The 17,072-nt window shown below is 44.7% G+C and overlaps 1 protein-coding gene across 1 annotated transcript in view; it reads left to right on the top strand.

Annotated features, from left to right (window-relative positions):
- Positions 1-17,072, top strand: part of SLC7A14 (solute carrier family 7 member 14) — a 116,871-nt gene that overhangs the window by 89,125 nt on the left and 10,674 nt on the right. Inside the window, exons 5-7 of the mRNA XM_001492326.6 lie at positions 3,264-3,410; positions 5,907-6,115; positions 7,969-8,846. Of these exons, the coding sequence (XP_001492376.1) occupies positions 3,264-3,410; positions 5,907-6,115; positions 7,969-8,846 (1,234 nt within the window). The remainder of the gene's footprint in view (positions 1-3,263; positions 3,411-5,906; positions 6,116-7,968; positions 8,847-17,072) is intronic.

Raw genomic sequence — 17,072 nt, 5'->3', positions numbered from 1 at the left:
AAATCTCTCTCATCTTCCCCTTAAAGGACATCCCCAAGCATTCAAAGACGCACATTGTTTTTTATTTTTTTTTGAGTTCATAATAGTTTACATCATTGTAAAATTCCAGTTGTACATTATTTCTTGACTATCACCACATGGGTGCTCCCCTTCACACCTTGTTCCCACCCCCACCTGCTTTGCCCTGGTAGCCACTGAACTGGTGTCTTGGTCTGTGTGTTTGTGCATATTCCACACATGAATGAAATCACCTGGTGTTTCTCTTTCTCAGTCCAGCTTATTTCGCTTAACATAATACCCTCCAGGTCTTTCCATGTTGTTGTAAGTGGGATGAATTTGTCTTTTTTATAGCTGAGTAGTATTCCATTGCATATACATACCACATCTTCTTTATCCAATCATCAGTCGATGAGCACTTGGATTGTTTCCATGTCTTGGCTATTGTGAATAGTGCTGCAATGAACATAGGGGTGCATATGTTACTTTGGATTGTTGATTTCAAATTGTGTGGGTAGACACCCAGTAGTGGGATAGCTGGGTCATAGGGTAGTTCTATTTTTAGTTTTTTGAGGAATCTCCATACTGTTTTCCATAGTGGCTGCACCAGTTTGCATTCCCACCAGCAGTGTATGAGGGTTCCCTTCTCTCCACACCCTCTCCAACATTTGTTATTTTTAGTCTTAGTGATTATAGCCATTTTAACAGGCGTAAGGTAGTATCTTAGTGTAGTTTTGATTTGCATTTCCCTGATGATTAGTGATGTTGAACATCTTTTCATGTGTTTATTGGCCAGCTGTATGTCTTCTTTGGAAAAATGTCTGCTCATCTCCTCTGCCATTTTTTGATCAGGCTGTTTGTTTTTTTGTTGTTCAGTTGTGTGAGCTCCTTATATGTTATGGAGATTAACCCCTTGTCAGATATACGATTTGCAAAAATTTTCTTCCAATTGGTGGGATGCCTTCTGGGTTTGATCTTAGTTTCTTTGGCTTGCAGAAGCTCTTTAGTCTGATGAACCCCCCACTTGTTTATTTTTCCTTTTGTTTCCCTTGTCTGAGAAGACATGGTATTCAAAATGATCCTTTTAAGTTCATTGTCAAAGCGTGTACTTTATCTTTCAGGAGTTTTATGGTTTCAGCACTTATCTTCAAGTCTTTGATCCGTTTTGAGTTTATTTTTGTGTAAGGCATGAGATAATGGTCTACTTTCATGCTTTTGCATGTGGCTGTCCACTTTTCCCAACACCATTTATTGAAGAGACTGTCTTTTCTCCATTGTGTGTTCTTGGGCCCCTTTGTCGAAGATTAGCTGTCCATAGGTGTAAAGTTTTATTTCTAGGCTTTCAGTTCTGTTCCATTGATCTGTGTGTCTGTTTTTGTACCAGTACCATGCTGTTTTGATCACTATGGCTTTGTAGTACATTTTGAAGTCAGGGATTGTGATGCCTCCAGCTTTGTCCTTTTTTCTCAGGATTGCTTTAGCAATTTGGAGTCTTTGGTTGCCCCATATGAATTTTAGGATTCTTTGTTCTATTTCCGTGAAGAATGTCATTGGGATTCTGATTGGGATTGCATTGAATCTGTAGATTGCTTTAGGTAGCATGGACATTTTAACTATGTTTATTCTTCCAGTCCATGTGCATGGAATCTCTTTATGTAATTATCTATTTCTTTCAATAATGTCTTATAGTTTTCATTGTATAAATCCTTCGCCTCCTCAGTTAAATTTATTCCTGGGTAGGGGGCTGGCCCCGTGGCCGAGTGGTTAAGTTCGCGTGCTCCGCTGCAGGCGGCCCAGTGTTTCGTTGGTTCGAATCCTGGGCGCGGACATGGCACTGCTCATCAGACCACGCTGAGGCGGCGTCCCACATACCACAACTAGAAGGACCCACAACAAAGAATATACAACTATGTACCGGGGGGCTTTGGGGAGAAAAAGGAAAAAATAAAAAAAATCTTAAAAAAAAAAAAAAAAGATTTATTCCTGGGTACTTTATTCTTTTTTTGTGATTGTAAATGGAATTTATTCTTGAGTTTTCTTTCCATAAATTCGTTATCAGAGTACAGAAATGCAACTGAGTTTTGTAAGTTGATTTTGTATCCCGCAACTTTACTGTAGTTGTCAATTATTTCTAACAGTTTTCTGATGGATTCTTTAGCGTTTTCTGTATATAAGATCATGTCTTCTGCAAACAGTGAGAGTTTCACTTCTTCTCTCCCTATTTGGATTCCTTTTATTCCTTTCTCTTGCCTAATTGCTCTGGCCAAAACCTCCAGTACTGTGTTGAATAAGAGTGGTGATGGTGGGCATCCTTGTCTTGTTCCTGTTCTCAGAGGGCACATTTTTTACTTTCAGCTGATAATGAGAATTCTAAAGTGGGGAAACTTCATTTAAATTTCAATAGATTCTTTGGAAGAAAGTAACACACTCCTCAAGGAAAGATTTTCACTGTCATCTTGACTTATCAATTCCCAACCACCCTGGGAGCCACATAGGCTCTTGTCAGACAGACATCCAGCAGATGTCACTGGATACCACCTCCCCAGCTTTCCCTGCCTCACACCTCGTGTCTTCTCCTGCCTTATAGCCCAGTGAGGTCACTTAAGCCCCCAAAAGGAGCAGAAAAATCAAACTGTCTCTGCCTGTCTTCCTATGGCAGACAATAGAATATCTGAAGATCTGAAAATTCTTAATATCATTTCACATCTGGAAGTTACCATACAGCTGATTTATCAAGAGCACTAATGGTAGTTTGAGCAGGACAACTCTTTGTGCAGAAACATCTGAGTCCCCTACACTAAATGCCAGAAGCACCCACTCCATGTCTCTGTGACAGTTACAATACCTCCTCACATTTCTAAATGTCCTCTAGGGGTGGTCATACAACCTCTGGTTGTGGTTGAGAACAATTGAATGAAAACAAAGTACAGAGAGGTTAATGAGTTCCCCCAAGACATAGGGTTAGCCAGCTTATTGATTTATTTATAATTCCACATAATGCCAAAAATGATTTGAATGAGTTGAATGACCTAGTTTTTATTCGGACATAATTCTTCTCATCTCCATTTTAGACATGAGGGAATTGCCCAGGGTCACACAGCTAGAAAGGGGAGGAGATCAAAATTCGAGTGCTTAACAGAAGTTCCACCATATTACCCCCTCTGCACTCAATAATGTCTGCCGGGCATTGGGCACTTGCAGGGACCACGTCTAAGGCCTTGGTGCTGCCCTCTCACTGAGTCTAACAAATGCCATTATTCATACAGGTGCTGCAAGGTGCGGCCACATGTTTCTATGCTTTCATTGGCTTTGACATCATCGCCACCACCGGAGAGGAAGCCAAAAATCCCAACACGTCCATCCCTTATGCTATCACTGCGTCCCTGGTCATCTGCCTGACAGCATATGTATCCGTAAGTACCAAATGCTTATGGAACTCTCCTCACGGCCTTTTCATATTTGATTTTAAAATGTGGCTCTGGGACAGAGGTCCCTGCTGTCGGGAACCAGCCCTTTCCTTGTGCCTTTTTAGTGTTTCTATGCACATGCCTCATGCCCCCTGGATCCCCATCCACTAATGACAAGAAGAAAATCAGCACTCCAAACTGGAGATGGGAGAAGCCCCAGGCCCTCACTTCAGCCATGGCCTCTGAGTTTCCATCCCTGTCCCACTCTACACACAGGCCCTGGGTGTCCACTGCAACCCAGGGGATAGCGTGCAGGGAGTGGGCCGCCATCCAAGGAGCTCAGATCATAGGCTGGCAGTAACGGGTGGGTGTGCGAGCAGAGGCATTGTGGCCTCTGTGCACCCTCCTCAATGCTCTTCTGTCTTCTGGGAGCTTCCCGGCAGCAGAGGCGAGGCTCCCCCAGAGTGGGGAAAGAGAATACATTATCCTCTAGAGACGCTCTTCTTAAATCTCCCAGGGGAAATGCAATTTCTGTCTGCTCTTGCTCGCTCTTTTTACACCAGCTCAAGCTCTCCCCTTCAGGTTTCCCTGCCAAGGAGAGTCCTCAGAAGGAAGCCTGCAGGCTTGTCTCCCAGGATCATACCCCTGAGATACATTTCACACTTTTGATGTGTCATCTCTCAGCTGGGGGGTCCCATCCCAGCATTTCTATCACGGAAACAGTTTAGCCACATCCAACATCCTCCTCAGCCCCTGGCAGTGGAGGGAACCAGCTGACAAGCCAACAGGTTTGTAGTTACACAAATGCTCCCAGGCCTTGAGGGTCCCACTCACTTCAGTCACCAAATTGGGAAAGAACCAGCATCTGGAGTGTACCCTGCCATTCCTGCTGCCACTGCATGTGAAAAGCACCTCCTTCCACCCCCCACCTCAAAAAGAAAAACAAAAACCATCTTTAGCAACTACCTAAAGAAACCAGGCCAGTGGATCATTAAGCTGCAAAACAGGATTGTCCTGGAAGCCAAAGGAAAACACAAGGGCAACCTTGGATGCAGTTTATAGAAATTCAGCTGCCCACCCAAAGGTTTACAGATAGGTCAGTTAGCACCACCCCCTGTGCACATGCGTGCAAGTGGCTTCATCTTATCCATGCCCTGATCATCCCAGCAGACAGAGCATGGGTGTGGGGGGAGCAGCAGAGACCCTCTGCTCTGCATTTCCCCTCCTGTTCCTCCCTCACACCTCCCCCATCTCCAGTGGTCTACTCTTGCAGCACACAAAGTAAAGTTAATAATCACAGTTCCTTCCTTAGAATAACACGTTATAGACTACAGAGGACTTCTGTGCATCTAGCAACTTTTTGCCCATCCTGATCTAACATGGGCAGGAAACTCAACGCAAATTGCTGTAAAAATCAATCCCCTCTCCTCTAGCCCATCCCACCCGACCCCCAGAGGAGACGTTGCAAGTGGCGATGTTGCTCAGAAACATTCCCTTTCAGAATGCAAGGGCCTTAACCAGCCCTCAGGGGCTGTTTGGTCTTGTGCTGGTCACCAGCCTGCCGTTTCACCACCAGGAGAAGAGCCAGATTGCTGGGCTGTCCTCCCTAGTGACCCAGGACTTCACCGGAGGGTCTTGGCTCCTGAGGAGTAGGCAAAGAAGTGGTCTAGAAATGCACTGCCCTCTCCCTTTCAGGCTCTGAACTCCCTTCTTGATGCCAGGATTAGCTTTCGCAGGCCAGGGTGGGTGGGAGCCTGGCCATAAGAAGGGAGGGATGCTATGGCAGATCTATGACATAGGAAGAGAAATAGGTCCTGGGAGTCCCAAGTGATTCCTGGTTAAGCCATAGTGGCCTTACAGCTCCAGAGTAGCACTGGATTCCATCTTGATGCCATAATTTGTTTGATGGCCTGCTCGGCTCCTGGAACTGAGCTACAGAGAGAAAATAGAAATATGAGTCCTCATTGGTTAGTTGGCTGTGGACCTCCTATGCACGTCTCTTTGGAGTTTTGATCTCTGGTCTTCAGGGTGAGAGGCAGTACAGATAAGACCCTGTAGGACCCTGAAAGTATAAAAGAAATGAGGGGCTTGTCCATGTGGGCAGGGTGTGCATGGTCACTGCCAGGCCCTGGCTCCAGCACCTTTGGCTGCAACTCCTTCCACCTGGTAATATCTGCCCTTCGTTGAACAGTCAGCACGGCTCTGCTTCCATGGGGCTGAAATACCTGCAAACTTATTCCTCGAATATGAAAGGGCCATAGAGAGATACTAGAGGTTATCTGGTCCAGTCCTCTAAATTCTCATGTGGAGAGAAAATACTGAGACCAAGAGCTCCAGAGGCCAAATGACTGGTCTAAAGTGAAGGCACATGCTGGGAAGTGGCAGATCCAAACTGCATGCAGGCCTCTGCCACCAACTGCAGACTTCTTTCCTCTCCTATGGGACATCCATCCATGTTTCAGTCCCCTCTACCTCCAGCCATGTTTTCTCTTGCTTTGACAGGTGAGCATGATCTTAACTCTGATGGTGCCGTATTATGCCATTGACACGGAATCCCCGCTCATGGAGATGTTTGTGGCTCATGGGTTCTACGCTGCAAAATTCATCGTGGCCATTGGGTCTGTTGCAGGCCTGACAGTCAGCTTGCTGGGCTCCCTCTTCCCAATGCCTAGGGTCATTTATGCCATGGCTGGTGATGGGCTCCTTTTCAGGTAAGTGCTATGCTCTGTGGAACTTGTGCTGTTCTGCCATGAATGTCCAGGGAGAATGTCACCCACTCTCAGCCTGACTAATTTTGATGTGAGTGCCTTTAACATAGTCAGTGGCACTTCTCATTTATGCTGACAAAGAGCTTCAGTGAAAACAGCTTAGGCCCTAAGGCAGCCCCTCAGTTCGACTCTGGTCCCTCAATCCAGTGCAAGCTGATATGTTGCCCTAACTGGCCCCTCCCCTCCTGCCTGACACTGTGTGTTCCTTTGTGAACATGGTGGGTGCCAAATTGCTGCACTGAGTGGCCTTCAGAAGGAAGAACCCATCCCGGGGACATCTTAGGCCTGCTGTCACTTTGAGACCTAGGGACTGCTCCTCTCCCCACAGCCCCTCTGAAGTTGAAAAAGTTCAAAGCTACAATCAAAGAGAGAATAAGACCCTCCTAATGGAACCTAACAATTGTAGCAACAATAGCTACCGTTTACTGAACGTTTGTGCATCCCAGGTGCTTTGTATACAGTATCCCATTTAGTCGTCACAAGAACTCTGTTTCAGATGACTATGCTAGATGAGTACACTCAGAGAGGTGAAAAAAACTTGCCCTAAATCCCCCAGGTGCTGAACGGGGGGGGCCAGGATTTGAACCCATGACTGAATGGCTCCAAAGACCAGACTTAACCACACCAATGTATTGGCAGTTCCAGTCCCCTACGTTGGCCACAAAGTGGCCTATCTGCCCATAGTACAAGGGGATGTGGCCCCATCTCTTGGTTCCCAGTGCCCACCATGTGAGAGACTTGTGGGGAAGGCACTCTTCAAGGGCGCAAAGCAAAGAGTAAACCATGGAGGCCAATGAGCTCTCAGGTGCAGAGGGATCCAGCTCAGGGACTTAATCTCTGCCATCAGCTGTCACCTTCTGCTCCATTTCCTGTGTATACCCCCTGAAGTCATCACCAGGTCAGAATTTCTGTGTCTAGAGAGCTGGACAGATCAAGAAGAGGCTGACCATGGTGGAGGTGTGACAACTTCACACATCCAGAAGGTTTTTCTGCTGTCAAAGAAAACTAACAGGAAAGATGCTGGGGCTCCAAGAGCAGTTTATAGTCTTGTGTGAATCATGAAAATCAAGGCGGAATAGAAGAGGAGGGAGGAGACAGGATCAGGAGGAGAGAGAGGAAGCAAGCAGGCACCTACCTGAGGCCAACAGGAATCGTCCTCCACTTGGTAACTGGCTGGATTTAGCCTGCATCTATGAGCACGTGTTCTTAATTATTGTGCTGTTTGCCAACTAACTCCCTGTACTTTTATTGTAGCACAGTGCTTCTCAAGCTTTGGCATAAATCAGAATCCGCCGGAGGTTTTTTAAAGCATCATTTGCTGGGCCTCACCCCCAGAGATTCTGATATAGCAGGTCTCAGGTGAAACCTGAAAGAGTGTATTTCTAACAAGCTCCGTGGTGATGCTGATGCTGCTGATCCATAGAACACACTTTGGGTGGCAGAGGTTTAGAGGGCCTCCATGAAGGTGTATGACTTCTCCAACTATCACTTCTTCAGAGCAAAGCCTGTGCTTCAATTTAGGCTCTCTGGCATACCTCCTAGATTATATCAGCCCTTCATACCACATAACAAAGAAAGAACTTTAATAAAGAAGTTTGCCTCAAAACCAAGGAATTATATTAAATTCTTTTTAAATTATATTCCAGGAACCAAATCCTGAGGTAGGAATAGCAGGTATATTTAAAACAGTGAATCCAGAAGTAAATTGGAGGAGCAGGGCCCGGAGGCATTAAGCCATGTTAGAGTCAGTCACCATCTTAGCCCTCTGTTAACCCTCTTCTTGCCCCTCCCGGCAGGTTCCTGGCTCATGTGAGCTCCTACACAGAGACGCCAGTGGTGGCCTGCATCGTGTCGGGGTTCCTGGCGGCTCTCCTCTCTCTGTTAGTCAGCCTGAGAGACCTGATAGAGATGATGTCCATTGGCACACTGCTTGCCTACACCTTGGTCTCTGTCTGCGTCTTGCTTCTTCGCTATCAACCAGAGAGTGACATTGACGGCTTCGTCAAGTTCTTGTCTGAGGAGCACACAAAGAAGAAGGAGGGCATTCTGGCTGACTGTGAGAAGGAAGTTTGCTCTCCTGTGAGCGAAGGGGAAGAGTTTTCAGGCCCAGCCACCAACACATGCGGGGCTAAGAACTTACCATCCTTGGGAGACAATGAGATGCTCATAGGGAAGTCCGACAAGTCAACCTACAACGTCAACCACCCCAACTATGGCACTGTGGACATGACCACAGGCATAGAAGCCGATGAATCTGAAAACATTTATCTCATCAAGTTGAAGAAGCTGATTGGGCCCCGTTACTATACCATGAGGATCCGGCTGGGCCTTCCAGGCAAAATGGACAGGCCCACAACAGCCACAGGGCACACGGTGACCATCTGTGTGCTCCTGCTCTTCATCCTCATGTTCATCTTCTGCTCCTTCATCATCTTTGGTTCCGACTACATCTCAGAACAGAGCTGGTGGGCCATCCTTCTGGTCGTTCTGATGGTGCTACTGATCAGCGCCCTGGTGTTTGTGATCCTGCAGCAGCCAGAGAACCCCAAGAAGCTGCCCTACATGGCCCCCTGCCTCCCCTTTGTGCCTGCCTTTGCCATGCTGGTGAACATCTATCTCATGCTAAAGCTCTCTACCATCACATGGATCCGGTTTGCAGTCTGGTGCTTTGTGGGTAAGCAACTTCCTTTGGAGCCTTGAGACTTCCCTTTTAAGCCTTAGCCCAAAATTACCTTCTAGGTAGACCAGGCATCTCCATTCTGAGAAAAATCTGGCTGGTTCTATGGACCCTTGCTTTCTGCAGTAGTCAATAAAGCAAGTTGTCTCCTTTCTGCCTGTCATGGTCTTGGTCGTTGGTTCTGAAAAATGATGCTGATCAATCCATCACTTCATTGAATATGATGATTGGAAGTTTTTCTTATGGATAATTAGTACCAAAAAAGCTCATTTAAAATGAATCCACATAAAAAAGGGACAAAAATAGCGTAGTAAAAGGGAGAGGGGGAAAGGTTGATTAAAATTCTGAGAAACTAAAAATTATGAAAAAGTTATTTATCTTACATTTGACAAAATTAAATTAAAATAGTGATCATGCTCTAATTTTTTAAATTAGCAAAGTATGAATTAAGTATGGATTTTTTGGCATAATTTTTCTGACAAAATTGCATCATGGCACCATTTAACATCTCTCTCTTTAAATTGACTTCTGTAAAATATTCAAGAGTTTTTCACTTTTTCCCAAGGTCTCTTTATCATCCTTTGATATACCAGTCATTCTCCTGGGCAGTACCCATCACTCCACCATCCTTGTTGATTGTCTCTTCTTCTGTGAATAACTGGTATGACTCTCTCAGGTCCTCAATTGCCCACAGCTTTGGGTGTAAATTAAAGTTTGTCTCTAAACTCACTCTAATGCCTTCAAGAAGTTCTGTCCCTTTCCTAGGATTTCTAGCCTTACTTTGTGATCAGTTTATATTGCATTCAGATTACATGCTTATCATATCTGACAAGCACTGATGTTTACAAGGTGGCTGGGGATTGGTGCTTGTGATAACTGAGAGGGTTGTTTAAGTGAAGACTAATTTTAAAGTTTCTGAGTCACTATTCTTATGTTCCCTAAGCTACTTGGTAACCCTGGGGTCTCTAATTAAAAATACTGAGCTAAGGATCCTTAGGTGCTTTAAGGAGTAGAAAAGTAATGGAATGAGTAACCCCTGCCTTAAGAAGAGGCAAGACAAACACACAAGAAACAACCAGCCTGGGCATGGCAGTAGAGACTCATCAATCAGTAGCCCATCTACTCCTTGAGGTCAAGGACATGGGTGTTCAACAGGGTGTCCTCTGTGCCGAGAACACAGCACATGCTTAAGAAACACTTCTCAATGATTATAAATCACTCTTCAGACGAGAAAAAAGAAACTTCCAGTCAGAATAGCCAGAAAGGACTTTGAGGAAGTAGAATCTGAACTGGGCCTATAAGACTTGCGTAGAGGGAAGTGGAGTAAAACAGTACTCAAAGGAAAGGGCATACGTCTTCTGGCAGACTCCTCACCTCTGAAGGCCATCCTATGCCTTTCCGTAAGCATTTGTCCCCATTTTCCACTGCTCGAAGCCTCATCCCTTGTTAGACTTTAGGGGGATTTCTTGAGAGGACCCCACTGACTCATCCAGGTTTTAACCATTTATGTGATTTATTCACAATCTCTCTTCTCTGTTTAAACATTTTTCCACTGGAATATGTAGTTAACCAATGGAAAGATTCTACTATGGGTGAAAATGACTGAAGGGAGTAGAAATATTTCAGTCACGTGTTTTTAAATGAATGAAGGTATTGACACAAAGCCACATGGATGTATTCATTCATTCCCACACTATTAAAGCTGGAAGGGGTCTTCAGTATCTAGTACAATGTCACCCATAGTGTGGTGACCTGGCCGATGGTAATATTTGGGCTGATTTTTAGAGAGTTTATGAATGAACTTTTCAAAATATTATATAGTTATTATACATTTTCATATATACTAGAAAAAATGTACATCCATGAATCTGGCGGCTATTTTTAAATGTAAAAAGTGAGTCAAATCAAAGAAAAAAACAGTAGAACCAGTACAGGTGCCATATGATTCATAGTAATAATGAACACTCATATAGCACTTATCACCTATCAGCCATTGTTCTGAGCGCTTTACTTACATGGATTTATTTAATCCTCACAATGGTCTCCATTTGACAGATGAGGCACTTGACTGATGTCACATAGCTAGAATACAGCAGAGCCAAAATTAGAATTCAGGTAGTATGGGTCCAGAGTCCATGATCCTAGCCACTATATGAAAATGTGCTATATAAATAACTAGAGTTTGAGAAACACTGAGCTGGTCCACCACCTCTCCACTTCTCCCTCTCTCAATTTTACACATGAATAAACTGAACCTCCAAGAGGCTAAATATCATGCTCAAGGTCAATAGGAATAATAGGAAATTATCCACAGAGATGTTACTACAATCTAGTATCTCCATCCTCAGATCTGGGGCTCCTACCTCCCCAGCAAGGTGCCTCTGAGCACACCTTCTTATTTGATCAGATGTTTCATGTGTAGTTTGCACTGTTAATACATAACGTCAGGACTGGCTTCACGGGCATGCAACCTGTGCGGTCACACAGGGCTCTGCACTTGGTTTAATGCTCTGATGCTGCCTTCTTAAATTCTTAATTTTTTTTTTCTTTGCTGAGGAAAATTCACTCTGAGCTAAGATCTGTGCCAATCCTCCTCTATTTTGTATGTGGGATGCTGCCACAGTATGGCTGATGAGTGGTGTAGGTCCACGCCCAGGATCTGAACTTGGAAACCCAGGCTGCCGAAGCAGAGCATGCAAACTTAACCAGCCGGCCATGGGGCCGGCCTCTTGAATTCTTAATTTTTTAACAAGAGGCTCCAGCGTTTCATTTTGCACTGGGGCCCACACATTACGCAGCCAGTCCTGTATAACATCTATGGTTTCTGGAGCACCAGAGGCATTTTGCAAAAGTGGTGAGGTGGCAGCTGCCTTGCCTTTGGAGTCAAACAGCCCCAGATTCAAATCACAGCTCTGCCACCTCCTTGTCTTGTGACTGCGGGAAGTTCACTTAAGTCCTCTGGGCCTCAGTTTACTCATCTGTAAAAATGTAGATAATTCTCCCAGCCTTGATCTGGTTACTGTTTGGAGCTTAAATAAGAAAATATTGGCGAAAGCAGTGAGAACCGTTTCTTTCCTGCCTTTTTGTTAAAAAGATAAAATGATTCATTGTCCCCCAGACCAGCTATCACATGCCCAAAGCACAATGTGAACCTGTTCTGACTCAGGCTGCCCTCCCAGTTCTCAGGCAGAAGAAAACTCCCAGGGAGGCTTCTGTAATCTTGCTGATAGCCCAGACTCCTCCAGAAACTGCCCCTCCTGGATATGGGAGGAGGCCACCCTGCAGCAGGCCAGACAGAGGGCACAGGAGCCCGCACTTCAACAAGCGCCCAGCGGCTGGCTGCTAACTGTTTTCTTATCACGATCTTTGAAGGCTGGGACATGAGTAAGGGTCACCTAGAACAAAAATTCTCAGCGCTGACTACACATCAGAGTCACCTGATTGTTTCTGAAACATTCTATGCCCAGGATCCCCTGGCAGAGATTTTCTGATTCAATTGGTCTGGTATGGTCAAGCACGGGACATTTTCCAAAGCTTCCCCAGGTAATTTTATTTATTTTTTATTGAGGGAACATTGGTTTATAACATTACATAAATTTCAGGTGTACATCCTCCTATTTCAATTCTATGAAGACTACATCATGTTCACCACCCAGTCTAGTTGCCGTCCTTCACCACACACATGTGTCCCTTTACCCTTTTCACTCTCTTCTCTCTCTTCTTCCCCTCTGGTAACCACCAATCTATTCTCTGTGCCTATGTGTTTGTTTGTTGTTGTTGTCTTAACTTCCACATGTAAGTGAGATCATATGGTATTTGGCTTTCTCTGTCTGACTTATTTCACTTAGCATAATGCCTTCAAGGTCCATCCATGTTGTTAAAAAGGCAAGAGTTCATCTTTTTTACAGCTGAGTAGTATTCCATTGCATATATACACCACATCTTCTTCCTCCATTCATCCATTGATGGGCCTGAGGTTGTTTCCAAGTCTTGGCTATTGTGAATAATGCTGCAATGAACATAGGGGCACAAATATCTTTTTGAATTAGTGTTTTCATTGTCTTTGGGTAAATACCTAGAGATGGTATAGCTGGATCATATGGTAGTTCTATTATTAAGTTTTTGAGGAATCTTCATACTGTTTTCCATAGTGGCTGCACCAGTTTGCATTCCCACCAGTAGCGTACAAGGGTTCCCTTTTCTCCGTATCGTCTCCAAAACTTATTTCTTGTCTTTTTAACCATAGCCATTCTGACGCACTTAAGGCAATATGTCATTGTAGTTTTGATTTATGTTTCCCTAATAATTAGCGATGTTGACATCTTTTCATGTGCTTGCTGGCCATCTGTGTATCTTCTTTGGAACAATGTCTGTTCAGATCCTCTGCTCCCCTAGGTAATTTTGATGAGCAGCAGGTTTACAAAGATTTGGAACTGTGGTTCTCAAAGTGTTGTCCCAGGCCAGCAGCAGCAATACCATACGGGAACTAGTTAGAAATGCCATTTGGGACCTCAACCCAAACCTACTGAATCAGAATCTCCAAGGGCAGTTGAGGTTTTAACAATCCTTCCACGTGATTCTGACGCATGCTCAAATTTGAAAGCTACTGATCTAGAGAGAATGAGAGGATATTAGCAAGCAGGGCAGATAACTTAATTACAATAACTTGGTGTTTTTCTAAAACAAATTTTTGCGTATGTAAAATTTATCCATCCCACAACCCCAAATTGCCTTATAAAATCTCTAATGATCTTATAGGATAAATATTCCACCTCTAAACTTCTGAGCTTCCATGTCAGATGTGCCTTCTTAATCTCTCTATTCATAGTGTAAATTTTCCTGGGGAGAAGAGTTGCTATATTTTTTAATGGATCTTCTTATGAAACATCAGCTACTCTTTTAAAAAGAAGATTTACACGGTTAGGCTGAGTCATAACTTGATAATCTTCTTAACCACATTTTTTTATCCATCCTTCCCTAAATGAATCTTAATTACAGCATTTTTATATCAATGTTTTGCTAAGCTTTTGGCCTTCAGAAGACATGACTCCTGGAGTAAAATGAGGCACAAGTCCCAACAAGATTGCCCAGAACTTGTTTCTTTTCTATCAGACAAGAGAAACAACACGATTAGCAAATGTTTAATAATCCCAACAAAATGAGCACAAATTAGGCTGCATTTTCCTTTTCTCTTAGCTGGTGCAGTCTTGTAACAGCACACCTCAAGGGGCTGGGCTGAGTCTCAGAGAATACGAGGTTAGCAGAGACGAGTGAGAACACTGTCCGATGGTATTTTCCAGGGCATCTTTCAGGTCTGCTGTTCCCTGTGGGCCTTTATCATAAGTTAAGCATCTGGAGATCAGCCTGTGGGCCCCCTCACCCGGGAGGCTGCCAAGTTTTTATTTGGAATTTTTTCAGTCCCTCTGAGAAAACAAATTCTTGTCTATAGATTTAGAGAAAAGACAGTGATCTGGGCCATGGACCTCATAAATCCTGTACTAAGTAAACATAAATATTCCAAAGAGAGGACACACCTTACCGTCTGTGCCTGAGCTATCATCCGGGAAATCCTATTGGAAATTGATCCAAAGCAGCCATCGTGCTGAAGGGAGGAGGAGGGAAAGAAGGAGGCCATGAATCGGGACCTGAGAGGGCACCAAGGTAAACAAATTCCTGGTGGCACGTCCGCCAAATAAGTTTGAAATTCTCCTTATAGGCAGAGGAGAAAACAATAGGCACCTTCAACAGCAAAATCATGCTCAAAAGTGCAAGAAAAATCATAAAGGCCGGGATGAGGATGGTAACAGGGCCAGTGCGATTCCAAGGAGGAGGGAGCATGGAGGTGAATTCTGCAAGCGTCAAGGCTGCCCGCTGGCAGGGGTGCTGTGCTGGACAGGGGGACGCATGGGGAGCAAGGGGCAGGGTGATCCCACGGTTCTGCACCCAGTGCCAGCTGAAATGTTGGCTGTCCTTTGAGACGAAAGAATTGAAGGGAGAGAGAACCGTGGCAGAGGTGGAAGGCCCTGGAGCAGGCGCGTGCAGGCACCTGGGACAGACTGAGAGCCATAAGAGTGGGCGTTGGGCTTCTTTCCCTCAACATTACATTTGCGAGATTCATCCACGCATTGCTTGTAGTTTTAGTAAGTTCACTCTCCCTGCTGTCCAGCCTTCCACTGTGGTAAGGTACTGCAATGTGTTTGTCCAGTCTAGTGTCCATGGCCACTTAGCTTGTTTCCAGGTTGGGGCTGTTATGCATAGACCTGCTGTGAACATTCTTGTACCTGGTGGACATTCTTGTGTGATGGACACATGGACACATTTCCCTTGGGTTTCTCGTGAGTTAGAAGTGAAGTAGCCGGCTTGGATTACTGGATTTTTTAAGATTCTTTAACAAGATTGCATTCTGTCTCATGGCTATTATACACTTCAAATAAAATAAGGGTCCCCAGCTCCATTTTGCAGATGGGAAACTGAGGCATAAAGTAATGTGACTTTATGTTAGATCAGTTGCAGGGCCAGCGAGAGAATCTCCCCCCTCCATTCCATCCTAAACCTGCTCTTCCCGGCCCCACGTATTAAACAAACCTTATTGTTATTACAGTCAACAAGGCTTGTGGTGGTATTTAAAAAACAATCAGCAAGAGTGGGAGTTGGTAGGGATTGCGGTGGGTGGGAGCACACCTTCTCATTACCATCCAGTCTGTGTTTCTGCATTGGCAAACATCTGTTTTGGAAAGTTGATCCCAGAGTAGTAAAAATAAAAAAGACTCTGGGCATAACAAAGTGCCCCAGTTATCTGCACCGGGCAGGGCTTCCTGCTGGAAAGTGAGCCCCAGGGAGAGGCAGCTCCACCCAACCTCAGGTCAGGTGGCCCACCTCCCCTGGTCTGGAGCATGGAGCTGCCTGCAGAGGACAGGAAGTTCCTGGGGACTCTAGAGACCAGGGGCCTGCTCCTCAGCCCAAGCATGTGCCCACAGGGTCAGAAATCTGCTGTTATTGTCTACCCACACATCAGCCAGTCTCTTTTCAGAGTTGAGTTTTTGTTCTAGGTTTTCTCCCATTTGATGCAGAGATGGCCCCCACACACACTCCTTTCATTTGTAGGTTTAGGTCATTTGCTTAATTTGCACAGGATGGATCAACACAAGTAGAGTGAGTAGGTGTCTCACCAGCTGGTGCTGAGGTGCCCCAGCATCTGAAGGCAGGCTTGGCATAAACCTTACCTGGGGGGACCTAGGAGGGATGGGAATAGCCATTGGTTTAGACTCAACAGATGTGAGTTCCAGTGCCATTTCAGTCACTGATTATTGCACAGTTCTTGACTTCCCTGGGTTGATGGATGAGAAAGTGCATTTTTATAAAGGGGTTTATGGTCACAAAACGTTCTATTACATAAAGAAAGCCCATTCAACTGCTGACGGCATGATTCGTCATCTTGTCTTGTCCAAACCTCTCATAGGCACGTTCTCCACCAGGGAACTTCTGTCTGGAAAAGAAGTCAAAGCTCCCCTCTGAATATGTCCCTCTGCTGCAAACAGCCTTTCATAGGACTCATTGCCATTACCTTTGACCAGGGCTGGCATTCAGCCTCTGTACCCCAGCACAGCCATGTCTGTTGTTAAAATGCTGAAACACTTAGTGCCTGCTGCTAACTAGTCGCTGCCCTCAGCGCCCCCTCCTGCCACGATCCATCAGCTAAAAGATACTTCCAGCCCAGCAGGAGTGCGTGTGGACCCTGCTGCAGCACAAATCTGATTCCCTTCTGATTTTTCACACCACACCTGCCTTTCATTTATTACAGATATAAGATGTGTAAGGAACAGAAGAGCTAAATATCCAAATAGAATAAATAATATTATTTATCAGTTAACCGCCTTTTTCTTGAGGCTCGGTTCCAAATGACTTCTGGCTCATAAGGTGAAGAGTTTTTCCCCACATGTATCATAATTCACGAAAACTTTAATACTGCTGGATATCAGATGATATTAAGGAATTATTACGAGTTTTTAGATGTGATAATGATACTACGTTTTTTAAAAGAGTCTATTTTAGAGATGCATGCTAAAATACTTACAGGTGAAACATAGGAATGGAAGGGATTTGTTTCAAAATAATCTACAGAGAAGAGGGCAGGGGGCTAGGTGTCAGAGGGAGCTGGTGATGAGTGCATGGGCTTCTTTATACAATTCTCTCCATTTGGGGGAATGTTTGAAATTCTTCAAA

Source organism: Equus caballus, chromosome 19 (genome assembly GCF_041296265.1).
Source record: "Equus caballus isolate H_3958 breed thoroughbred chromosome 19, TB-T2T, whole genome shotgun sequence".
In the NCBI taxonomy this organism is placed as follows: Eukaryota; Metazoa; Chordata; class Mammalia; order Perissodactyla; family Equidae; genus Equus; species Equus caballus.
This window is presented reverse-complemented; position numbering and strand designations above follow the sequence as displayed.